This window comes from Sus scrofa, chromosome 4 (genome assembly GCF_054392235.1).
Source record: "Sus scrofa isolate SSC_HxYL_T2T_F1_AM1 chromosome 4, Sscrofa_HxYL_maternal_Yorkshire_Landrace_v2.0, whole genome shotgun sequence".
NCBI lineage: Eukaryota > Metazoa > Chordata > Mammalia > Artiodactyla > Suidae > Sus > Sus scrofa.
In genome coordinates this window covers 134,451,373-134,477,902 of record NC_139386.1, presented here as the reverse complement: position 1 = coordinate 134,477,902, position 26,530 = coordinate 134,451,373, and the positions used below count along the sequence as shown (strand labels likewise).

At 46.3% G+C, this 26,530-nt stretch overlaps 1 protein-coding gene across 4 annotated transcripts in view; it reads left to right on the top strand.

The window, feature by feature from the left end:
- Positions 1–26,530, top strand: part of HS2ST1 (heparan sulfate 2-O-sulfotransferase 1) — a 155,544-nt gene that overhangs the window by 108,171 nt on the left and 20,843 nt on the right. For 3 of the 4 annotated variants that reach the window (XM_085024161.1, XM_013997435.3, XM_001925492.7), the window contains exons 2-3: positions 16,007–16,245; positions 24,872–24,957. In XM_085024161.1, the coding sequence (XP_084880287.1) occupies positions 16,007–16,245; positions 24,872–24,957 (325 nt within the window). The remainder of the gene's footprint in view (positions 1–16,006; positions 16,246–24,871; positions 24,958–26,530) is intronic. The other variant, XM_085024162.1, reaches the window with a different exon arrangement.

Genomic DNA, 26,530 nt, shown 5'->3' with positions numbered 1-26,530 from the left:
TTATTGGAACCGGAACACCTGGAGAAGGTGGACAGTCAGGAGTCTGTATTTTAGCAAACCCTGCAAGTCATTCCGATGCCTGCGCGGATGGAGAAGCTTGAAAACTGCCTTGAAAACTGCCGCGCCGGATGGGGAGGGAGCGCTGAAGTCAGGTCTTGTTTTCAGCATCGCCCCTTCTCGTTTTCCAGCAGCTTCGGCAGAGGCGGTAGCTAAGGCTCTCGGAACCCAGCTGGAGTCCAGTCCTGGCTCCTCCTCATCCTTTTCGCTGATGCGTCAGCGGAGCGCCAGGTGCCCTTGTTGAAGTGTGACGATAATTCAGCTCTGTAGATAATGTTGGCATTTCTTTCTTGATCTTAAAAATGCTTTAGTCTTTTTGGGTATGGTATTTATTTCAGCAATCAAAGCACATCTCTTTTAATAGAAGTTTGAACCTCTACTAGAAGTTGAGGGAATCTCTGAATCTTCCTGCCAGTTTAATGTCAAAATTGCTATTTTAACTGAATTACTGAGCTTACATATTAGTCCTGCTTAGTGTACTTTTTCCTTTAGTGTTTACATTTTAAGAACAATTTTTACGTCTCCTCTGTGAGTAATTTTCTACCTCTTCACACCTTCTGCATTATCTCATCTTCCTGTTTACCTTTAAAAAGAATACTAACAGTGATTTGTTTTAGTTAAATGCATTCCATAGTAGGAAGGCTCAAATGTGTGCTTTGGAAACTACAAAAACTCATCAAGCTCTCAAAAGCATTCCAGGAATTCCCTGGTGTCCTAGCAGTTAAGGATCCAGCATTGTCACTGATGTGGCTTGCGTCTGATCCCTGGCCTGGGAACTTCTGTATGCCTCGGGCATGAAAAAAAAAAAAAAAGGCATTCCAAAGGCGTATTCGTGAGATGTAAAGGAAGGCCTATCTCACCCGGCTTTACATGTTGAAGTGTACTGAATATGGGTATTTAACAGTGGACGGGGTTCCACTCTGGCGCTGTAGGCTAAGAATCGCCTCCACTGCAGCAGCTGGGGTCACTGGAGGTGACCCCCAGCCCAGCTCGGTGGTTAAGGATCTGGCATCGCCACAGGTGTGGGCTCAGGTCGCAGCTGTGGGCTCAGATTCAATCCCTAGCCCAGAAGGGATTGCCTTGGGTGCAGCCATAAAAAAAATAAATAAAAATGAACAGTGTGGCCCCCAGACACCTAAAACGTTCACTAGTGGGCAAGCACGTGATCTTGCAGTGTATTGCAGATTGGTTTTGGTGATAGCACACGTGTATTATAGGTAGTGTCGGTAAAAGAGGTCTCTGGATGGAGGGATGGTGGCCTCAAAATCCCATCCTGATGCTCTTGAAACTCTCCGTTTAGGCTTCACAATCTCATTCACTCCTTGGACATCAGCTGCTGCCTTTGTGTTGTGATTCCCAAATTTCTGTCCTTAGTTCTGAAACTTTCTCCCGAGAGCTGTGTCTCCAGCAGCCTGTATATTACCACTTGCATGTTCCATAGGCACCTAAAACTCACTCTGTCGGAAAACTGCCCATCTGAGTTTCCCTCACACCACATCTGTGAGCTTAAGGGCATCAGTTACATCATAGCCCATCTTTCATTTGGCCTTGACCCCGTGCGTTTGCATTTCTCCATTAAAATGCCGTTCTGACATTGCTAGGAAATCTAGAGATGTCCCCCGTGGGTGCAGAAAAGCAGAGTCCCTCTTCCTCCAAGCATCGGCTCCACCGCCTTTTTTTCATCGGGCAGCCTTGCAGTCGAGTCTCATTGTCTCTGCTGCTGCCCCAGGAAGAGATGTTGGGAAGTACTGAGTCCTCAAGGTGCCAAGATTGCTGCCACGTTCCATGGAGAACTGGAGCGGATTCTTATATCCCCATCCATGTCCTACTTTATCATGTGTGGATCGGCTCCGTGGGCCGTGTGAGGAGGTGGCCAGCGACACACCAGTTATTCGGGCGTGCCCTCTGAGAGTGTGTCTTTAATGCTAGGAAGCAGCTGCGCACGCAAGGAATTACATTCTTATCAGCGCCCCGGTGCCCAGGTGGAGCCCGAGACAGCTCAGAACCTGTTGTGTGTTCTCCATTCTCTCCTCCGTGTGTGCTGTTAGCTGGATGCAAAAGACTTTGAAGACCGGAAGCCAAAGTCACAAAAGGAAAAAGTCTGATTCCTTGAATCACTGTGTAAAGACCACCTACCCCCCGGAACCCTCACGTGGGTACTGGAGCAAGAACTAAACATCTGTTGTAAAAAACTGAAATTTTATTTATCCTAGTAGCTGCCGTTTCACATACTTGGTGTCTCTGTGGATTCCAGAGCCCGTCTTCAAACAGCTGCCTGCTCGTCTCCCTCCGTTCTCCTGCAGAAGCTCGGACACGGAGTCACCTCCTCGGGCTGGGAGGGCGCACGTGTGGCTGCACACCCTCGGGTCCCTGCCCTGCCCTCCAGACCTCTAGACTCTGGTCCTATTCTTATATGAGTGTGAAATAAAAGCCTTAGGAAAATCGACCCCTCAGCAGACCACCCACATATTCGACTTCTCGGTTTGAACTTTTTTTTTTTTTTTTGTCTTTTGTCTTTTGTCTTTTTGTTGTTGTTGTTGTTGTTGCTATTTCTTGGGCCGCTCCCGCGGCATATGGAGGTTCCCAGGCTAGGGGTTGAATCGGAGCTGTAGCCACCGGCCTACGCCAGAGCCACAGCAACGCGGGATCCGAGCCACGTCTGCCACCTACACCACAGCTCAGGGCAACGCCAGATCCTTAACCCACTGAGCAAGGCCAGGGACCGAACCCACAATCTCATGGTTCCTAGTCGGATTCGTTAACCACTGCGCCACGACGGGAACTCCTCAGTTTGAACTTTGATGCAGATTCCTAAGCACCCTGAATGCCTCTCTTCTGTTGCCCTACCTGCTCATCCTCCTGGCCCTGATTCTACACTTAGTGACCGGCCCCATCCTCCTCCCCAGTAGAGACAAGGCCTCAGCCGCTTACAAGTCTCCCATCTATGCTTAAACTGGAGCTTCTTTTTAGTGCATTGACTTCGCTCCTAAGCTTCATCCGTTTGCATTGCTCTCAGGGCTTAAACCGCATTATGCCCTTAGACCCCTGGTCCTGAGCTCTGCAGGGCATCACTCCATAAAGTGACGCCTCATGGAGCCGTGCATTTGGGAGACCCTACGGGATTTACTTGAAGCTCCTTCAAAATGACTCTGCATTGTTGATGGACATTATCCTCAAAGTGTGCGGTCCACGGGTCCCGGGGTTCCTCGAGCCCCTTGCAAGACAAAATAGTTCACAGCTATTTTCATAATCATTCTAAGATGTCAGCTGCCTTTTTCACTGGTTTTTATTTGTGCTCATGGTACAGAAGCAGCGGTGGTCATACCGAGTCTGCTGGTAGTAGTTGTGCTTTATCCCCTTGCACTCCACAGTTACCAAAAACCAAACCAAAATAACTGTTTCACGCGAGAATGTCCTTCATAAAAGGAGCCGAACAATCAACTTTATTAAATCTCGACTAAGTGCGTGCCGTCTTGGTATTCTGTGGCGAAATGGAAAGTACGTCCTGCTGTGTCACGCTGGGAACTATATTTAGTCACTTACGGTGGAGGATAATTCGAGAAAAAAGAATGTATACATGTATGTGTGACTGGGTCCCTTTGCTGAACAATAGAAAATGGACAGAACACTGTAAACTAGCTATAATGGAAAAAATAAAAATCATTATAAAATTCAAAAAAAAAGAGGAATGTACGCCGAGCACTTTTGACACCAGGCTCCAGTGGTTTTCGTGAGCAGAGCCCTGTGCTGGCTGATCGAGCTGCAAACCCAACGAGCCACTGTGTCCTGAAGAGCATTTGTTAACTTGGAAGAACGACCAACAGACACACTGTTCCACTTGCTTAGACTTGGGCAGTTTGCAGACATTTTCTCAGAAAAAAACTGTGAACTTGTCACTTGGAGGAAAACAAGTGATAATATTTGTTGTTAGAAAATATGAGAAAACTTGTATTTGTCACCAGGAGCTTGATAGCTTTCCGGGACTGAAAGACTGTTCTGGAAAGATTGGTGATGACGTAATGCATGTCTTTGCTTTTGGGTTTTTTTTCGGGATTGTGAAATTAAGTGTGCTTAACATTTGTCGGGTCTACATAACTCCATAAACCAGTGTTTTTCAAATGATGGTTCAAGGTAGATCATTATAACCTTGTATAGAAAGTTTCCTAATATGGTTTTATATCACATTACAACTAGCCTTTAAGAAACTAGCACTTGTTGAGTTTTAGTGTACTGGCAAAAAATTATCTGAAAAGGCTATGAAAATGTTCCTTTTTCCAGCTGTGGATCTGTATAAAGTCTAAGTCCAATGGTCTTAGACACATGGCAGCATTCTGTATAAAGTCTAAGTCCAACGGCAACCCAGATAACACATGGCAGCATTCTGCATGGGGAAGCAGATGGGAGACTCCACTTCCACTGAGCCGGACATTTCAAAAAACATGCCTAAATGTAAGAAAAGTCGCTCTTTTTACTAAACTATTCCTGGAAAAGTAATATATTCACAACGATGTCACTTACGGTAACATGTTTTACTACATTATTATTTTTGAATTAAATGTTTGTTGAGCCTTATAGTTTTCATTTCAGATATGATATTGGTAGGTATTACCCACATGAACAAAAGCTCTTAGGAGTCCCTAGTTTTTAATTATAATCTCTCCGTATAAAGAGCGATTCTGAGACGAATTCATTTGAGAACTGTTGTCATATTCCCATATGGTGATTAAGACGCTGTGTTTAGGCCTCTGCCCACCTGTCTGCCTGTGCTTCACTCTGCCCTCGCCCATTCGCCCGTATTCCGAGCTTCTTAAGAACTACTTTTAGGGTCTAAACGCACACGTGGTACTGTGTCTTCAAGGGCTTTGCTCAGCTTCTCCCTCTCCTGGAAAGCCTTTCTCAAGCATCTTTCTCAAGCATCTCTGAATCCGTTCCTAACCGACCCACTTATGGGGCCACCATCGCACCTTATAAACTTTTATTATAATGCTGAGCCGCCAAATGCTCCAAGATTAGGTTTATCTCCAGGACATGATGCAATAATTATAAATTAATAGGTGCTCAGTAAATGTCTACGGAATTAGCTAATGAATCCGATGGGAAGAACTCAGGTATCAATATCACAACGTGCTCATTAGTTAAAGCCGCGTCGTACTGTGTGTGTCTACTCCTAATTCGAATTTTTGCTGTAATCATGAGAGGTAGGTATTCTTTGTCTTTCTCAAGGGGCGCAAGCCGCATCTGTGTCACTGAGTAAGACAGGACGATAGGCAGAGTGGTGGGCATTCCGCCCCTCTTCTTGCTTAATTGTCTCCGGCCGGCGTCTGTCTTTATTTCTGCTCTTTCCTACCTTGTTGGAGGCTAGGTGGACAGAATCCTTGAAAACAGTCTATACGCTGGAGGAGGAATTGGGTCAGGGAGCTCACCTAGTGGGGACTGACCCCAGAGCTCTCATCAGAGCAGAAATGCTTCCCCCCCATCTCGGGGCGGGGGCAGGGGCGGGAGTCCTCATGCAGCCTCTAGGTGAGCATCTATCTGTGGAGACCGAGAGCTCTCCTCCCGGCAACGTGCACAGACCTTTCCTTTGCGCTGCTGGTTGTCGAAGAGCCCGTCCTCTCTTGGGCTGGAGTCCGCCTTGTCTTCTGCTTTAGCGCTAGGACAGGGACGGCTCCTTTCCACAAGAACTTTTCAAACTTCCACGTTAACTTTTCGTACCTTTGTGGAATTTCTCTGCTCTAAGTGCCCTGGGTTTTAAAGCAGTTCTTTGTGTGGCATGGTCTGTCCAGCTCCTTCCCAGTCTGAATGCACGCTATGTTTTGTGCATGCCTGAAACGATATGTAATATTCCCTGTGTGTGATAAATATAGACGTCTCAGGAACCATGCCTTCCTGTGGTCTAAGACAGCAATTACCGCGTTGTAGTTACAGGAATATCGACTTTGGGATCAGATTGAAGGTTTGGATTCTGCCTTTGTTCTTAAAATCTCTGTAACGAATCAGAGTCTGCATTTCCAGTTGTTACCTTAGAGGTAATAGGTATAGGGTTATTATAAGAATTAAATGAAATTATGTTCCTTTAAACACACAGCAGCGTTGCTTCTGGCCCTTAATAAAGGCTTCATAAATGGAACAGTTGTTACTGTGATAATTATGTCTTTATCAGTATGGCCTACAATTGTCTTTTTTTTTTTTTTTTAGCTGTTTCACATTACTGTTGTTCAGTACTTTCATAATTAAATTATACTAGTGTCTTTATCAGCTTAGCCACTCTGTAGGCTTTCGTGGCTTCCCCCACATGACCCAACCGTACGTTTTGAAAGCCAACCCCATCTTTTCAAGGCTCACCTCATCCCGTGTATCTTTCCCCACAAGTTTTTTACCTCAATTCTTGGTTTCAGAAGTATTTTATTCTCTGTGATGGCATTTGTTACGTTGGCATTTGTTTGATTGTGTATGTGATGGAAACTTAAATAGGAATAGATCACTTGAGGAGCATGTAAAGAGGTGGGGGTGTTTTGAGATGTCCCAGAGCCTCAGAAAAGAAGAAGACATGTCAGATGTCACCCCATTTGCTATCAGAGTCCCTTTCAAGTGACTGACGTATGTAAAGAATGAATGTGGACGTCAGCTCACTGATGATTTTTAGCTATAATAGTTTATATTTAAAAACAGTTTCTTGCAAAAAAAAAAAAAAATGGTGCTTCTCTAATATCACGCTGTATTTAGCTCTGTAGCTCTTGCCCTTCCTGACACAGAAGGAGGCTAATCTCAGACACCAGGGCCTTGGGGAGCCGGCTCTGAAGTCAGGCTGGCCTGGGACCGTGTCCTGACGCTAGGATTCCGTGGGTGATCGGGTGATGCGTTAACTTCTTTGAGACTCGAGTTCCTCAGATGAGAATGATAATAGTGCCTCTTAGGGTTGTTTGAAGAATCAAAACTTGAGATAATGCATATACAACACAACGCAGATCATGCAAACAGTGGGTGATGTATTTAAAACACAGTGAGAACTCGGTGTTCGCTGTTAACGGTATTATTATTTCATATGGGTGATCAGTGCATTTCTCAGATCGATCATAGAGGAAGTTTATAACATGAGAATTTCACATGTTAAAATTTGTGTGACTCTGAAAGGCTAAAATCAAGCTGGGCAAGTATATTAAGTAAAATATACTGCATATTCCTTTAACTTGGTAACCTTAGCAATAAAAAGAAAAGACTTGTCTGGGTGGTTATGGGATTGATGGGATATTTAACAGCTACTTTAATATTCTTATCTAACGGATTTTCCCTAGAGCATTAACCAATGTGTTTTTAGTAATAATTCACAAAGTGAGGTGAAATTTGTAAAGAAAACTTGATTTTTATTTTGCAGTGTATTTTCACACGTGTTAAGAATCAATATAATTAATGCACAGACGTAGTGCGTGTGTAAAGCATGTATCTACAAGGGTCTGGAAAAGTCCTTGCACTTGGAGGCCCGGGTCTTTCACCTTGTTGTGTAAGTTTATTCCTAGGTGTTTCATTCTTTGTGATGTAATTTTAAGTGGGACTGTTTCTTTAATTTCTCTTTCTGATAATCACTGTCAGTAGACAGCCTGGTGGGTGGGGGCGGGGGCAGAGACGGTCCGAGGTTGGCAAGCTCGAGGGAGGGGCCAGAACGCCTCGTGGTGGAAGGAGCTCCCTCTCGCCCGTGCCTTTGCTGCTGCTGCTTTTCGAGGCTCTCGCGGTCAGGGCCTGGTTTACTGCAGAAGCAGCCCAGGCTCCGGAGCAGCGAGGTGGTGCGTGTGCTCTAAGAGGGAGCCTCTGTTCCCCACTGCCCTCGGGCTCCCCGCGAGGCAGCCTCCGCTCTGGGGCTCCTCCTGGTGCAGGACCCCGGGCCACATGGCCTGCCGTGGGCTCCGACCCCGCGTGCCTGGGGAGGACGTCTAGGTTGTGTTTATTCTCCGTCCGCGGCTCCCCACCCCAGGGTGGGGTCTTGCTTCTCCTGCCCGTCTCGGGTGGTCCCATCTCTACAACTTTGCCGGTGGGAGCTCTTTTCGGATGGGGTCCAGTCTTTTTCATCAATGGTTGTGATTTTGGTGTGGTCCTGAGGGGACGTGAGCTCAGGACCTTTTGGCTTATCTGGAATATTTTGGAGTGTTAATGTCTTTGAGTAGCTTTTTTCACGGTTCTGAAAACACCCGTGAGATAGGTTACATCATAGAAATAAATACCACTTGTCACACCTGCTCTGTTGTCAGGTTTCCAGTTAGAGTGGAGTGGAGAAATTTTACCTCCTTCTACGTCCCTTTACTATCTGCCCTTACAATACAATTGTCTGAAAGATTTCCTCTGCGTACATTTTTTATTTTTTTATTTTTTGTCCTTTGAGGGCCGCACCCGTGGCATATGGAGGTTCCCAGGCTAGGGGTCAAATCGGAGCTACGGCTGCTGGCCGACATCGCAGCCACAGCAACACAGGATGCTTAACCCACTGATCAAGGCCGGGATTGAACCTGCGTCCTCGTTCCTAGTCGGGTTTGTGAACCACTGAGCCACAACGGGAACTCCCTCTACATATGTTTAAAATTGTATCACACAGTGTTGTAAGTTTTGCTTTATCTGTCAAACAGTTTTTAAAACTCAAGGAGAAGGTTCATTGTCCTTACCCATCTATTTATTCTTTTTTTTGTTCCTTTTTTTTTTTCTTATGTTTTAAGATTCCTTCTCTTTTCTGCTAAATAACTTATTTGAGCCAATATTAGGGTAGAGCTATTGGCAATAAAGTGTCTTAGTTTTCTTTCATGTAAGAATGAATTATTTTCCCCTCTTTTTTTTTTTTTTTTTTTTTTTTCTTTTTTGGGCCGTACCCGCAGTATACGGAGGTTCCCAGGCTAGGGGTTGGATCGGAGCTGTAGCCACCGGCCTACACCAGAGCCACAGCAACGTGGGGTCTGAGCTGTGTCTGCAACGTACACCACAGCTCATGGCCACGCCGGATCCTTAACCCATTGAGCGAGGCCAGGGATTGAACCTGCATCCTCGTAGATAATAGTCAGGTTTGTTACTGCAGAGCCACAATGGGAACTGCTCCCCTTCATTTTTGAAGATGCTTTTCTCTGGGTGTAGAGAAAACCGTTCCTTTGGGCTTCACGATTTCTGATGAGAAATGTGCTGTTACTCCAGTTTTCTTCTATTGTACGGCTTCATTTTTTTTCTTGCTGCTCTCCAGATTTTTTCTTTATTTTTAGATTTCAGAAGTGTAATTATGATGTGTCATGTTATGGATGTCTTTGATTTGTCTTACTTGGAGTTTGTTCAGCATCTTGAATCTTTATGTCTCCTGTCAGATGTCAGGTTTTCAGCCCTGCTCTCTCTCTTCCCTCCCAAGACGCCGGGACACCCGTGTGAGATCTTTTCTCGTCTCGCATGGTTCCCCAAGGGTCTGTTGTTTTCCCACCCCCGGTATATTCTCTCACTGTTACTGAATTTAATTTATTTTGGCCGAGTCCATGGCTTGTGCAAGTTCCTAGGCCGGGGACCGAGCCTGAGCCACAGCACTGGCAACCCCTCATCCCTAACTCCTAGGCCACTAGGGAACTCCTCTCACTGTTATTCTAGTCATCGGGTCGTTTCCTTTTTTTCTATCTTCCAGTTCACTACATTTGTCTCCTTCCTTCCCATGCTGCTCTTGAGTCTATTGGCTGAATTTTTACCTTGATCATTTTATTTTTTGAGTTCTAGAATTCCCACGTCGTCCTTCTGCATGTGTTCTGTGTCGTTACTTAGCCTTTTTGCTGAGGTTTTCTGTTTTCCGTTTGGGTTCCAGCTTGTTTGTAGTTGTTCATCAGAGCAGGTGGATCATGACGTCTTTACAGTTTTGATAATTCTGGCGACTCTGTCCTTTGATCTTGTCGTTTCTTGATTATCTTTCACTGCGTCTGAGATGCCCTTGGATCTTGCTGTGTTGAGTACAGTTTGAAACTTGGATGTCTTCAAAGGAGGCTGTGAGACTCCCAATTTTCTTTTTAAACTGAGTGGAAGAGTCTTTAACTTCCTTAGTGCTTCGCAGGTTTTCAGACGTCCCGCACACCTGACTTCACACAAGCTCGTAACACACGCCCGGCGTGGCTCCTCCGTTTCCCTCCTCCCGCCGGTAACCAGCGTCTGCTCTCTCTGTCTCTGGAGACGCTGGACCTTATTTAAACCTTCTGTTTTGACCTTTATAGCTGACTTTTTCCCATGCTGCCTGGCAGGGGCAGGGGAGTGGCTTTGTTCGAGTGGAGGCCGAGGTCCAGCTTCCCCACTCGGCCTCCGTCCGCACCTGGGCTCGAGGTCCTGTGTCCTGACATCCCCCAGGGGGGAGGGAAGGGGCCTCTCATCACTGCCACGTGGAGGGGACATCCCGGTCCTTGCAGGTGTTCGGGGACGGGGGAGGTGCCTTGCTGGCTGCCGCCCGGTGGAGCCCTGTCTGGCTCCTGGACCTGTGCTCACTCCGTCCGGGGTCTGTGGCACTGATCTCAGCCTCGTGGGGGGGCGTCTGCCTGTGAAAGCGGGGCCACAGGTTTTTCTGCAGAGTTTGACTAAAGCAGAGTGAGTATTGTCCAAAAAGTTTGTCGTCTTCTGCTGTCCCGTTTCTGGTGCTTTGGCAAAGGGCGGGCAGGCCTCGTTGGGTTTCTTTTTGTGTTTGTGTGCTTCTGGGGTGCTGGCGTCTGCTGCTGCAAGTGTGGGATTTATGAGGCTAAAGAGAAGCGAAGGAACTCGCCGCTGTGTTGTTCCCGGGGTCCCAAAGACCCGGACGGGTCGGTCTGCTTTTCTTTGAGTCGTGTGTGTCGTCGGTGTACGCTGTTCGGGGTTTCGGCTGACCTTCGTGGGAGAAGTGGCAGGACATGGGTTTCACCGTCCTCCTTGACGTGGAGGGGCTCTCGGCCCTTGTGTGTCGGATGAGAGTCTTGATGCCCACACGTGCATCCCTGGCTGAGGGCATCCCGGGTGCTCAGGGCCCGGCTTCCGTCCTCCGCATGGAGCCGCCTGTCGTGGGTTCCCGCGGTCCGCGAGCTGGCGGAGGCCCGTCCAGGCTGAAAGCACTCATCGGGAGATGGTGTCCACCGTCAGACGCCCGCTTGTTCAGCTCCTCGGGACCACCAAGCCCTGCTTCCACGAGGCCCGGTGCGTGCGGCGGGCCAGCACCTTCCGCACGCGGTGCTGGGACAGGACTCACTCACACAGGCGGCGACAGCTTTCCTGCTCCCGCCTTCTCATCACGTGCACGTCTTATGGGAATAAGGTGCCCTTCAGAAGAGTGTCTGAGGGTTCACGCAGCTCAGGATTCATCCCCAGAAGTGCTAGGGATCCGCTCTGCAGATGTGAGATGGCACCACGTTCTAAGGGCTGTGACCGTGTCTGGCTCTGCGGGGGCTGCTTTCCGGGGTCCCGCCAGGCCGCAGCCACCTCCCGCCAGCACGGCCGCCTCCCTCCGATGTCTGTCCCTGCGGGCTCACCTCTGAGGAGTCTCTTCTCAGCATCCGGACGAATGCCTTTAAGCAGTTTGCTGTCAGGTCTTGCTGTCCTAGGAGCTTTTTTTTTCTTAGAAATTAAGCTGAGGCCATGCAGCCCCCCGTCCATGGCTAGGCTCCCAGAGGAAGCCCTTCCAGGACGGTCCTTGGTTTTCATCATCTTCTCAAAGGAGTTGACCGTGACCCCAAAATCGTTATCAGCCACCAGCGCCTACTTTTGCTCTGTTCTGTTATGCATTTGTCATTTATAAATCTCTTAGAAATCACTGTTATTTACTGCAGTGTGAGTATCGTTAGTCAATTTCTGTGTGTTTTTTCTATGATTACGGATAATAAAAATTCGGTCACTTTTTCTTACTGTCCTTTGCCTTTTATTGGTGCCTTGCTTACCTCTTCTCCAACAACGCGTTTCTTATTTTAATATGCAGAAGTTTCTGTATTTTAAGGCAAGGCAATTTTATTGCCCTTTCTCCATTCACTGGGTTTCTTTATGCCTATAATCCTAAAGTGTTATCCACAACACAGAAATATGACACATCTTGAATGTTTGTGAACGTTTATTTTCTGCTGAGGCCATTGCACAAAATAAGCTTTGGTTGGAGGAAGAGATTATTTTCATGGGACCTTTAATTTGTAATGAATGCAAAACTTAGTTCTCTATCTAAATTATTTAATGCGTGGAACATTTAATTAAATGTTCAAGGAGAGGAGCTCCCTGGTGGCTCAGCAGATTAAGGATCCAGTGTTGTCACAGCTGTGGCTCAAGTTTGATTCCTGGCTCAGGGCTGAACCTCATGCCATGGATACGGCCAAGAAAAAAAAAAAATCAAGAAGAAAAGGTGGGAGTTCCTGTCGGGGCGCAGTGGTTCACGAATCGGACTAGGAACCATGAGGTTGTGGGTTCGATCCCTGGCCTCGCTCAGTGGGTTAAGAATCTGGCGTTGCCGTGAGCTGTGGTGTAGGTTGCAGATGCGGCTTGGCTCCCGCGTTGCTGTGCTTCTGCTGTAGGCCGGTGGCTACAGCTCCGATTTGACCCCTTGCCTGGGAACCTCCATATGCCAAAGGAGCGGCTCAAGAAAACACAAAAAGACAAAAAAAAAAAAAGAAAAGGTGTTTCCCCCAAACGACAACCTTACTGTTAAAAAACAAATTAAAAATACTAGTCACTTCAAGATACGGTGTGACTTTTTTAAAAAAAAATCTCTTCTTCAGTTCCGTTTTCATCATTTTTTTTGCTGTAATCTAATGCGTGCCTCTTTGTAACTTCAATGCTGTGTTGCATTTAGGTTGGTGTATTTAACGCAGTGTTTTACACTTAGCTTGCTCATTGTATTCTTTCTGTAAATAAGCCTTTAATGCCCTGTCAATGCAGAAACAGGTAATTATTGCTATTCGGAATGGCTTTTTTAGAGGCTTGAGTGTGCGGATAACTGCCACACGGAAGAGCTCGCTGAGCTGAGTGGCGTACCCTCTTCAGCAGGAGCCTAGAAGGACAAGAAGTGCCACACAGTTCAGGGTCCCCTCAGGGCTGCGGATGCGTCCTGCGGTGCTTGGCCTGCCTGTGACGTCATGGCTCTGGTTGCACCCCAAGTCAGCTGCAGCCTGTTCGTCTTATGATGGTTCTGGAAGAGCTTGCGGAGCAGATTTTCTGTAATTCATGGCTCAAACCTTGCTTTGAAATGCGTCTTTAGGATTTTAAATCTGCTGCCTACATTCTCTAGGTCACTGCTGAAGCGTCCCCATGGATTTAGGAGAGTCTCAACTTACACTAATTAGTGCAGCGCCTCTGTGATTAAAAAAAAATGAAACTATTGCATAGTTACTAAATTAAGAATATGGCTATATTGCAAACATCCTTACTGGTTTTAAATGCCACAAGAGGAAAGAAATAAGAGTTTACCGTTAAGTCGCTACTGTTACTGTTCAACTAAGTGAGATGTGAGTTTATAAACTAATATTAATAGTTCTCTTAGTATTCCACAGTTTTTATCTTTTATATAGTTTTAAACATAATGCTATATTAATAACTGTCTTATTTGTTTAAACAAAGTAAAAACATTTGAAAATAGAAAATGCATATAAATATATTATTTGATTCAGGAAGAGCGTGACCTGAATTTTCACCTTTTCATAATTTAATAATTTTTAAAATTATGTGACATATACAGTTCTTATAATTTAATACACATAATGAGCCAAGCAGGATGATTAATTTTAAAACATGCTAGTTTCATGTTCCAGCTAGAGTTTCAGCACCTTAAAAAGTAAACGAATCCACAGGCTAAATAATTACTTCTTTTTAAAAAATCACACACAAAATCTGCTCTTCCAAATGCGTGATTTCAGAAAAACTAGAGAACGTAAACTCAGCCTTGTTGGTTGTTGGTTTAGCCATTAAAAGTAAAGGTAATTGCATGTGTACCTGGGCTGCTGTAGGAAACCTCTCACTCGTCTGTCGGTTAAACGAGAGCAGTCCTGTTTTACTTCCCTCAGGAGAAAAAGGAGGCCACGTGGACATAACAGTGTCAACAGTTAGAGACTATGGTGGCAGTTGGAGGTGGTTTGGAAGATAAGATTCCTTTAAAATTATCGAATACACTAATATGCGTAGGCTCTCCACAAATGCGTGTTGAAGTTAATCTGAGACAACTTGCAAGTCCTACGGAGATTCTTTTATTTTTTAATTTAAATTTTTTTAGAATATCTTAATTGATAATGTTTTTATTTTTTTAAAGTTTTTTATTATAGTTGACCGATGGAGATTCTTGTAGCATCATAACATGGCACTTTCCTCTGGAAAGTGCTGTCAGTTTGAAAAGTATGCTTTCTAACATGTGGTACGTGTGTCTCAAAAGTCTGTCCTGATTCCTTTTTCTTCCTGTTTCTTCTTAGCCTCATTCTGTGGGTTGTCCTTTGCTCTTGACCCTTAAGTGCTGGTGTTTCCTGATTCTTCTCGAAGTGGAGGGTCTCTCTCCCGCCTTGTATTCCGCATGATCTGGGTGGCTGCATCCCCTGGTTTTCCCAGGCGTCCTCCTTCTGCGCGAACCTTTATTCCCGCCACTTGACCCGCCTGCCCGAGTACCCACATACCATCTCCTGCGTGTCCCATCTCTTTTGTCCCCACATTCCCGACCAACTCTCCCCCAAGAAAAAGGTTCATATGCATGCACAGATGTGCTTCTCTTCCTGCTGTGGGAAGCCGGCTGCCTGGCACTTGAATTCAAGTCTCCTGAGCGCATCCTCAGCCCAGAGCAGACTCTGTAACGTGGTGGCCGTACCTTCTGAACCAGCATTTAGGAGGCTCAGACAGCCTGAACTTGTTACTGTAATTTTACCACATTGCTTTTTCTTGTCACTTTCTTCAGTTGTTGGCCACATGCAGACCGATGCTAATACAGATGTAAGGTAAAATTGCAACTGCAGCAAGTCTGAGACATGTAGTAAGAGTGTTTGTACAACACGTGTGTGTGTGTGTGTGTGTGTGTGTGTGTGTGTGTGTGAGGGAGAGAGAGAGATTTGACCTAGTTCCAGCGATTGGATGATGCTTCCCTTGAAAGTGATGATTAAATCCAGTGTGAGGTTTGAGGGTTCACCTGGCAGGTTTGCAGTAGGGCGGGAATGAATGAGAGTCCAGGCAGCGAAGGCCGCCTGCACAGAGCTCTGGCGAGGGTGCCTGCCTCGTGTGAGCACACGTGCGTGTGTGCTCTGTGCCTGCTGCGTGTGAGCAGCTGTCTCTGTGCACAGTAATCTGCAGTCTTGTTATTTTCCCCTCATTTCTTCCTTTTCAGTTTCTTGCTCCTTTATTCTAAAATAGTTGAAGCTGAATTTGGTATTACATAGAAAACAGTAGAATGTAAAATGTAACTGCTTTCCAAACCGATTGGTAGATGGTGATCTGAGTTGAGGAGCCGTCGAGTTGAAGGGAGAAGCATCGCCAGGACGTATCTGTAACGCAGCCCCAAGAGGAGAACGGTTTTCTGGTGGTGGTGTTTCTACTCTTGGACCTGAGGTCACACCAGCTGCAGTTTGATAAAGCAGAAGAGCTGCATCCTGAGTCACACATTTCAAATCTTAAGGCCCAACTGGTTTCTTCTCTGAGCGTGTACTTTCTTCGGCTGTGGAGTTTAGTGATCCAGGCAATCTGTCTTTATGTGTTTGGGGATTCTTTCAGGCTGTGGAAATTTTATTAGAGTGTAAAGTGACCTTGGAACTCCGCGGAGAACTCTGGTCCGCGGGCCTCTGGGCTCGAGGACTGTCCGTCCTTTCGTTCTTGGCGTGCTTGTGTTTTTTATCCTGCGAAGGAATGCTGACGTTTGGGTCCTCAAAACATTTCTTCAGCTGCTCTTACCCGACTCTTTAAATTCAAGGGAAACTTTGTTCGGGGAACTGGACATGGGCTTCATAACCTCCTTGGTGTCTTTTAAAACGGAGTTCCTGTCTGTTTTTCTTTGCAGAAAGGGCTATCGCACGACACGAAGTGCGGGAGATCGAGCAGCGACACACCATGGATGGCCCTCGGCAAGAGGCAGCTTTAGATGAGGAGGAGGACCTGGTGATCATTTATAACAGAGTCCCCAAGACGGCGAGCACCTCTTTCACCAACATCGCCTACGACCTGTGCGCCAAGAACAAGTACCACGTGCTCCACATCAACACCACCAAAAATAACCCCGTGATGTCGCTGCAGGACCAGGTGAGGCCCCGGGCGGGATGCTGAGGCTTTCCTGGCGAGGCGGGGGATGCACGGGGAGTCTGGGGTTGGAGGTGCAAACTATTGCCTTTGGACGGAGAAGCAGTGAGAGCCTGCCCTATAGCACAGGGGACTCTATCTCTCCACTTGTGGTGGAGCATGAGGGAGGATAATATGAGAAGAAGAATGTGTGTGTGAGTGTGTGTGTGTGTGTGTGTGTGTGTGAGAGAGAGAGAGAGACTGGGTCACGTTGCTGTACAGTAGAAAATTGACAGAACACCGTAAATCAACTGTAATAGAGAAAAATAAAAATCATTAAAAATTTATTTAAAAATAAATTTAAAAAACCTGTTTCCTGACACTTCCTCACTCATATTTGGGATCTCAAGGAGATAAAGCGTTTTAAGGCTGTGTATGCCGATCCCGATGAAGTGTAAGTTTCTTGGAGGAAAAGTCCAAGCAAACTTACCTATAATTTTATAGTCACAGTATTTGGTACATCTCCTTGCCAGTCGGATGGATGTACGTCTTTTTTTTTATGTATTTATTCATGAAATAAATGAATTAATAGCTTGAATTTTTTATGAGACAATCGATGCCTTTTAAAAATGGGAAATATTTTTAGCAGGTACCCTGCAATGAAAATCATGATGTTTCCTCAATTTATGATTGAGAAAGCTTTATTTGATGAATACATGTATTCTGTACGGCTCAGCTTTGTGACAAGGCTCCTGAATTTCATCTTATTTCTAATTTATATAAGTATTAGCTCTAAACTTCTGGAGCGCAGGAATGGTGGCTTGTATTTTTAGCATAATCATGCCTTTTAAGTTGTTAGGAATCTGTAGATGAACAGGTGGATAGATAATTTTATAATAAGCTTCATCTAAATGTAAACTTTATAATTTTATAATAAGCTTCACCTAAATGTAAACTTTCAAATTGGACTAGATGCCTTGAGAATAATTTTTAAATTAGTGCCCAAACCCTAGCCTGTAGAACACTCTCTGACATGAAGGCCACAGTTTTGTTGTCTTTGAGAACTGCTCTCAGATCCCGGGTTATTTAAGACAGGAATTAAATGGCCTACTTTGCTCTTCTTTCTTCTCTGACCAATAGTTTCTAATCAGTTTCTAACTCAGGTGAGAATTAAAAATGAAGTCTTCTATTTAAAGCCCGGTTCATTCATAAAAATGGTTTGGGCTCTAACAGGATCACACACGCTGTTTCCTCGCCTTCCAGCCTCCGTGGTCCAGTCTGCTCAGTGTCTGCCTTTAGCCCCAGGCTGCCCCTCGTGTGTTTTGTCCTGGGGACTGCGCGAAACTGTTTTACATGCTCACTGATTTGCTCTCAAAAAGTTGAGGCGAAGCCCAGCTGTTTCAGTCTGCTATAAAAGTATTCCGTGTGTCACAGCCGTGTGTATTCTGCCGTCCCCAGAAGCAGGCTCAACTCTGTTATCAAGTTTTCATTTATTCACTGAGTGTGCAACGTATCCAGAGATTGTGCTGCATTCTGTGGGGCGTTTACCCAAGAAATCAAAAGCAAAGCTACATCTTTAAAGGAGCATATTTATGATTTACTTGGGAATGTAAGACATAAATGCAGGAACTGTGAGGACTGTTCAAAGAAAACGTCACTTTATGGTGTTCTCACCGAAATGTTTAACCAAAAATGTTTCTCGCCGACATGTTTAACCTGGACCCCCTCTGGAGGAAGCGGGCAGGTCATGCTGGAGAATGGTGTCTCCAACACCTGTCCTGAGTCCTTCTCGGGGTCAATGTCATGACCCCCCAGGAAAAGAGGTGGGGTCGGAGGTGGAGCGGGACAGCCTCCCTGGTGAACCCCAGATGCGATTGGTGTCCTGTGGTTGGCTCCTTCATCAGAAATGTCCACTACATGCTTTCAAGTGGTTCCGAAAAAATTCAGTGTACGTGTCCACAGGAGGAGGGGGAGAGAGAAACCAAAGTGGCAGCAGGTTGACGGTGACTCCTGGCCACGAGCATATGGATGTTGACTACGGCTCATCCAACTTTTTTGTATTTTAGAAAGTGTTCAAAATTAGGAAGTAGGGGTAAAATAAGGGGAAAGGTTAGAGCAAGAGGATTAAAAGATTAAAAACTTGAGAATATAAGGCATGAGACCAAGTGATAAGGAGAAGTGATAGGAACGGGGTGAGCTCAGTCATGAAAGTTCTCATTATTGGGTTTTTCCTTTTGGTCTTTTCAGGGCCACACCCACAGCATATGGAGGTTCCCAGGCTAGGGGTCAAATTGGGGTTGTAGCCTCCAGCCTACACCACAGCCACAGCAGTGCCAGATCCGAGCCGCATCTGCGACCTGCACCGCAGCTCACGGCAACGCCAGATCCTTAACCCGCTGAGCAAGGCCAGGGATTGACCCCGAGTCCTCATGGTTACTCGTTGGGTTTGTTACCACTGAGCCACAATGGGAACTCTGAAAGTCACATTTTTAAGATGGGCTTTACTCCATCAGTAAATAGCAATTGTCGGGAAACAGGTCATCAGCTCTTGTAGTTGGAAAGTGAATTTTACTCTGTAATCATGAAAATATTTCTGTGTTGGAGAACATGTCTTCTCTTTGTGTCAAACAGGTGTAAACAGGTGTCAGTCGCAGCATCTTTTATCATCTTTCTTAATTCTTTTCTGCTCTCATATGTCTAGGTCTGATCACATGTAAACCCTTTCAGAGAAACTAGAAATATCTAGAATTTGTGTTTTCTGTAGGACAGCATAGTACATTTTTTTTTTTCTTTGTAATGTGCTGTTAAACCAGCTTCTGGTCATTTGCATTAGAGCATCAAGTTTGATATTAGTTCCAGATACTGATTTTTTTAGAGCAACCCTTTTTGCAGAATGGCGGGATCCAAACTGTGTCTGCAACTTACACCACAGCTCACGGCAGTGCCGGATCCTTAACCCACTGAGTGAAGCCAGGAGGCATTGAACCCGCATCCTCATGGATAGTTGAGTTCGTAACCTGCTGAGCCACAATAGGAACTGCCTAGAGCAACCCTTTAGATGAATGCTTCTCAACCTGTGATGCGTATACTGAACACCAGTTACAATACAGATTCGGGTTCAGAAGACGAAGCTAAAGCCTGGTGTTCTGACTTGCTCAATGTCAGTGCCCAAACTGATGCTTCTAGTCCTTGAGCCACGGTGTGAGCAGCAAAGACCTCGAATGCGATTGTCAGTGGGGCAACGAGAGGATGCGTGTTATGATCCCCCAGGCGTGAATGACTTATCTTTACATGCACATTCGTCCTCCGCAGCACAATCCAAATTCCTTACCGAGGCCAACAGGCCCCTTAAACAAGCCTTTTGTTTGCACGTAACGTTGCCTCTCAGAACGTGGTTGTCCTGGCTCCTCACAGCTGCCTCACGTTACCCGTTTGACCTTTCAGCTTACTGACGTCCGCATAGCGGGACCTTCCTTGACCACTGAGACCTCTCCCAAGCTGCTGTGTGCCACCATTCTTTCAGTATCTCTCCTATTGCTCACCGGTTTCTTTGTTTGCTATCTTTTTCTCCATGATAACCTCTTAAGGGCAGGAACCTTGTCTGTCTTGCTCACCTGAGTCCCTGTGCCCAGAACCGTGCCTGAGACCTCAGAGATGCTTCGTGCATTTTCTGTGGAGTGAGTGCACGAATGAATGAACAGAGGAACCAACTTCGATTCTGAAGGTGGTTCTTGGCCGAGCATGATGCCCTGATGCTAATTACAGGCCGAGGGAGCCCCCAATCGTGGCAGCATGAGCCCCCTCACCTCAGGTAATGTGAGGGATACACAGTCCCTCCTGCAAAAGGGGGGGGGGAGACAACGCTGTCCTGAACCTTAGTGACGTTATTCCTATCGATGCCGGGCCTTTCTTCTGCTGTATCCAACTATTACTCAGCTTCTCTCTCTGTGAAGCAAACTTCTTCTCTAGGTTAGTCTCATAAAACTACCCACGGCTGTACAGTGGATGTTTAAGTGTGTGCATGGGTAGGAGTTTGGTATATATAATTACCCGAGGTAATAGTAGTGTTCACTCCAAAGTGGGTAATTACCAGGTTGGAACTGGGCCAGGATGTTCAGGCTGACGTGCCTGCTTGCAGAGAGTGAAAACAAGCCTTTGTGCTCAGGGATAATCACAGCGTTGAGATTAATCTTATTAAGAGTCTGCATCTAGGTACAGAGTTAGTGAGGTGATGCTCTCCCAGCTTTTCCCAAAGCCCTAGCTCAGGTCCGGTTCAACCAGCAAATAAACCCCAACACCAGGCCCTAGGTAGCTTGGGTTTCCCCTAAAGGCCTCCTCTGATTACTTGCTAGCCTGACTCGGCTCAAGTTATAAAATCTGACAAAAATCACAGCTGAGACTGCTCCAGGCTAGCCAGAAAACATCTCTTTCCCTGACCTGAATCTCACCGCTGCTTCTGCACCAGCCTCCTGGACGGCCTGCTGCAGTCAAGTCTGGAAATTCCCTTTGCCTGGCATCACCCTGGTGACTCGATTTCCCTTCTCTGCGAGTGTTTCATCCTCAGCTTCATCTGATCCTATTCGTTTTTGCGCCTTTCCCCCTCTTGCTGGAGCTTTCATTAGCCAGTGAGAATCCACGAGCTGAACAGAGCACAGCCTGCTCCCTCGCTCGTTTCCTCCTCGTCCCGCACGTTCGAGCCTTCTCGCCAGGCCTGCGGCAGATGCTCCAGCTGTGGAGGAAAATCAGAAGAAAGCATGAATATGGCAAGTGGTGGAGGAGAGGCGAGAAGGCAGAGAGAATGACGGCGCGGACACTGCCGCTCCGCTGGTGAAAGGGAGAACGGGCCGATGAAGAGAGGAAAATTCGGGAGAACTCGGAGGCTAAATATTAACCCCAGCTAAAAGGACAAATTAATACTCGGAAAGGAAAACTTTTAAAAATAGTGTTCTTGACGGGGATTAATTCGACTGTCGTGACCTTGCAGACGATGCGAGGAGATTAGGGTGGCGTAGAATCTGTCACATGGAAGTGACACCCTGTAAGTGCTCAGACTTTTCTCCAGATGAGAGCAAAAAACACCGCTTTAACCTTATTGACATCATTTGTTTGCTTAGCACTTTTTCCTTCCCGGTGAAGAGAAGGTAAATCTCAGCTCAGCATCTTTTGATTTATTGCAAATTGTAAATCAGCCGCCGCTTTATTAATGCAACTAACAGATTGCTTCGGTTAAATGTTGATGAGATGAAAGGGGAAAAATGCCGATGCAGCTGTATTAAGTGTGAAGCCCTCAGTATTCTCTTAGTTGGCGGTTAGAGAAAGATGGTGTGTGTTTGGGAGACTTCAATGGTAACAGAGTGTAGAGGGTTGAGAAGCAATGATGACCCACTGGATGCACCTCAGGATGAATTTAGTAAAATGAAATTCAAAGAAAGACCCACAGAGGCATGGAGACTGGGACACTTAGTTTTGACCAGCAGCGCCCAGCACCCCCGAGCTTCCCCAGGACAATAAAAAGGCAAGAAGAAGTTAGGAGTCATTGTTGGAAAATGGTCGTTCGATATGGGAGTGGGGCTGGGGCTGGATTTAAGTTGAGATTGCCGTGAATGCGGTGAGGAAAATAAGCAGTCGAGAGTCCCATCCCAGCGCTGGGAGGTCCGGCAGTTTTGGGTGACTGCACCGAGGGGTTTCCTGAACAGCGGCTAAAACCTGAAGGTGCCAGGGGCCGAGGGTGTGGATCAGCTTTGGGACACGAAGGCCGTCCACCTGCTCTTGCCTTTCACTTCCTTTCAGTGTCCTTCCCCCCCTTGTTTCAGCTGCACAGTAATAGGTTCAAGAAGCTGGAGGATGACTGGCCCAAACCGGAGGCGTGTGCTTCTCGGGCTTCCCTGCCCTTCTCTCTAAAACCAAGAGCAGGGGCCACCCAGGCCCCTTTGACCCCGGAGGTGCCGCTCCTGTAGGCAGGCGACCTCGAGACGAGTGACAGCAGCGGGAGGCTGACGCCTGGTGCTGTCCTGTGCCCTCATGCACCTCCCGAGTCAGCGGGAGCACTGGCCTCTTTCTTTCGGACTTTTTAACTTGCTTGGCTGGACCGCCTGGTTCCGGGCGGCGGGGGCGGCGGGGGGGGGGGGCGGCGGGAGACGGGGCGCGTAGGTCCTTCCGCCCCTGCCCCGCTCTGTTTTCCGGGGGGTGGCACCCCACAAGATAACCTGGACAGGATGGTTCTGTGCCTGCAGACGCTGCTCCGCATCATGCGAACAGCGACGATGGCCGCGGATCTTTTTGCTAAAGAGCTTCCGGAGACGCTGGCCTCCTTGGCGGGCGCCTGGGCCGCAAACCCCACGCGCGTTGCAGCGGGAGCCGCGCCCACGGCGGCCCTCGCCCTGCTCCTGCGCGGTCCCCGGCCCGGGGCCTGGCCGTCGGGGGAGAGGCTGCCTCTGCGCCACGACGGCGCGGCCGGAGCGTGGCCTCGGGTGGATGCGGGGTGGTCCCGACCGCCCCGTGGGAGGGTGGCGTGGGAAGGTGGCGGGACGAAGCAAGACTCGAGGTTCCCGCCGCCCGCGCCGCCCCGCCCCGCCCGGGGCCTCCCCCTGGGGCTCCTGGGGCTCCTGGGCCCCGGGCTCCCGGCTTCGCTCTGGCCTCTGCCTTAGCGCCCTCCTCCCCGTCTCCTCCGTGTGAAACCCCGGCTTTGGACGGCAGAGCCGGCCGTCGTCAGCCCCTCGAGCCACCACCTCGCGTTGCTGCTCCCCTGGCTTCCGCCTCTCCCTCCTTTGGGGCGGAAATACGGAAACCAGTTTTCACAGAACCAAAGGCTTCTGTGGTTTACCATTAAGGGGCGATTGCAAGGATTTTCGTATTCAACATGAGAATTTTTTTTTTTTTTTTTTAAGGGCCGCACCTGCGGCGGATGGAGGTTCCCAGGCTAGGGGTCGAATCAGAGCTACAGCTGCAGGCCTACGTCGCAGCTCACCCTAACCCGGATCCTTAACCCACTGAGCGAGGCCAGGGATCGAACCCGCAACCTGATGGTTCCTAGTCGGATTCGTTTCCACTGCGCCACGATGGGAACTCTGAACATGTGAAATGTTTAAAAGATTCACTTTATAGGTTATATAGTTTTTTATTTTCTGTTTCTTTTTCGTTTGCCATTTGATATTTTTGTTCTATGTAGTATTTTAGGGAACAGATAGCAAAGAACCTGGGAATCTCAAATCGCATGTGGATTTGATTTTGTTCTGGTGGGGAAACTAAATAGCTGCTAAAATATAATTGTGTATTTTCTAGGGCAACAATTTTGTTATCTGCATCCACCTCTCAGATTTGTTTTAAGGGTGTGTGTGGGTGTGTGTGTGTGTGCAAGAGGAATTGGTCTCCAGCTCCATTGTTTCTTTTAGTATATGAGTTATTGATGCTTCCCCTAAAAAATAAATTCTACTTCCAGAATCTTCCATTTTTCCTTAGTTCAGACCCAAGGCTGCTCTGTGCCTGCCCCCTGTTCATCACCCTCCCTCTGCCCTGCGCCCTCCCCCATACCCTCCCCCACACCCTCCCCTGCCCTGCCGGCCCCCTGCTCTGTCCTAGGCTTTGTGGAGGAGGCAGTGTTCCTACTCGCATCTAGTGATCTGTTGGTCACATATCCTGGTCAGAAGTGCCCCAGAATATCTCTATGTGACTAAGTCTGTTCTAAACTGTAAATGAAAGACAGATAAATTGTCAGAAGTGTGCCCTTGACAGTCCTGCGTGTCAGAGGCCGAGGTCACAGCTTGCAGGTGCTCTCCGTGCAGCACAGGGTGGGGGGACCCCACCCTCAGTGTCCCCGCACTGTCCCCAGTCCCCAGAAGAGACTCTTACCCACTCGCTGTGATCATGCAGAGATTAGCTTAGCAGAAAAATGGAGAGAAATTGTCTATCACTGCTTTGCAGCTGCTCAAATTTTACATTGACCAGTTCTTTAAATTTTATAGTATATTTACACTTAAAGGATTTTTAAATATTAACTAGTCTTTTGTATAATTTTAGTAAATTAAAATAGTAATATTTAGATATTTTAAAATTTTTACCTATATCCCATCTCTCATTTCATTAGTCTTTTTTTTTTTTTTTTTATCGATAAGCTAATGATCTCTGCTCAAGCGTCAGGAATTAGCTCTTTGAAGTCTCCTTTTAGTGGTCTTTTATTTAGTCATTTAGTTTAAGAATTAGTTGATATTCTGTTTGTTGAGTCTCTAATACATGTGCATTTTTATGACTAAGAAACCGCTGAGAATAAAGGGATTTATGTAGAACCTCTCCGGATGGGTGAGCTGCCTGCGGATGGGCGAGCTGCCTGCTGCAACGTGCTGGTACCCAGCCCCCAGCCCCCAGCCCCCACGTAAAACGCACCCACTCCCCAGTACTGTACATGTTTGCATTCTGCAATTTTGTCTTCAGGATCCGCTTTCACTCTTCTGCGTGTTGTGACAGGGATTTTCTCCGTATGAACTAGTGATTACAGGTCACACTGTGCGTTCCTTAGCTGAAGCCTGTATCTCAAAGCTCTGCTGTTGTCCAGGGGGTGTGTTGGCTTTAAATGCTACATGGAAAGCCTTTGCTGTCCCCACATTTCATTTCCTTTAAGTTGTGCCAAAGTAATGAGTATATTCTCCTTTTCTAGGTGCGCTTTGTAAAGAATATAACGTCCTGGAAAGAGATGAAACCAGGGTTTTATCATGGGCACGTTTCTTATTTGGATTTTGCAAAGTAAGTTATACCTGAAATGATACATGAAAGAATGCTTTGTACGTTAACAACCTAAAAAGGAATACATTCACTAAATTGTTATGATTTTGATTAAAAAAAAACCAGGCTGGCCTGCCTTTGCCGCTTTAGGGATGTAATTTAAATATACCTGCTGGTGTGTGACTGCCCTCTAGTGTTCATAAGTTGATAATTGTCATTAGTTTCAGAAATTCAAGGCAGATTCAATGTAGGCAATACCCGTGAAAGGTCTTTATCGTTATTTTGTTTCTGCTGCCTTTACATCCAAATGACGCTGTTTTAGGAGAGCCTGAGGTTTTAACCTGGCCGTCACTTGGATTATGACTTAGCACCTCGTTGGCTGAGAGCAAGAGAGCAAAGCAGCCATCGCTCGGTGTTGTGCCTAAAGTGTCCCCTTCTCAGCCACGACACGAGAGCCCATACAGGTCCCCTTGGGCCACCTTGTTCTAGCTTTAAAATTGAGATATATTCTAAAGAGACTTTAAAAAATAGTGTCTGTTCTTTATAGTGATTTGCCTGAAACTAGACGTAACTAACTCTTATTTCCATGTCTTGGGGGGGGGGGAGTGGGATCCCGGCATCACTATCATAATTCTCTCAGGAAAAGTGCACAGAACTACAGGCTCGCGTACAGGATCCACACGTGACACGTAGCTGCCTCCAGAGTCTGTGCCACATTAAATACTAATCAGAAAACTGGTCAAGAGGAGTATTCCAATATACATGGCTTGGTGAATCCATCTGAATGGTTTTTTTGTAGGACATAGACTATTATTACAATAAAACCTCAAATCCAAATCTTTTCCCCAGTAAGATTCTGCGCTAACTTAACAAAACATGAAAAATACATCTTTAAATGATTTAAGCTTAGACATGCCTGCGCAGTCATTTCATGAGCAGTCATGACTTCAAAGTAATATGCCCTCATGTGCTTGTCAACTTTCAAGAGAGTTCTGTGTAAAATCTAAAAATATCAGCTGTCATTTTAACATTTCAAACTTGAAAAGCAAAAGGAATGACTGAAACATCACTGATTCACATTGATAATAAATCTTAACTTTATTGAAAAGCATGCAATTAGAAGGAATCCTCCAAATATTCCATCCAGAAAATAATTTTTTTCTAGTTCCTTCCACAGCACTCAAGATCTTTCAGTAAACTTTAAAGTAAAAAGCTTTAAAGTTAGATGTACATTTTTCTATAAATAATTCATATGGCAATATTGAAAACATTTTATAGGCAGTTTTAAAATAAACTAATTATTTTTCCTCTGCAGAGGCATTGAACCAATTTCATAAACTTCATTGTTATGCATATTTCCCCTCAGGGCTGCATTATCCTTCAATTGAATGTTTGTTACCCTTTCACCTAAATGATTTTTTTTTCCACACACAGCTTGGTTTCTCATACTTGAGGTTTTCATTATTAAAATAAAATATCGAGTGCTTTTGCTTTTGGCAAAAGTCTTACACTTAAAATGAAGCTCTGGTATATGCTAGGGTTCTTGCAGTTAAAAAAAATATAAACATTCTTGGAAAGATTAATATCAGTTATT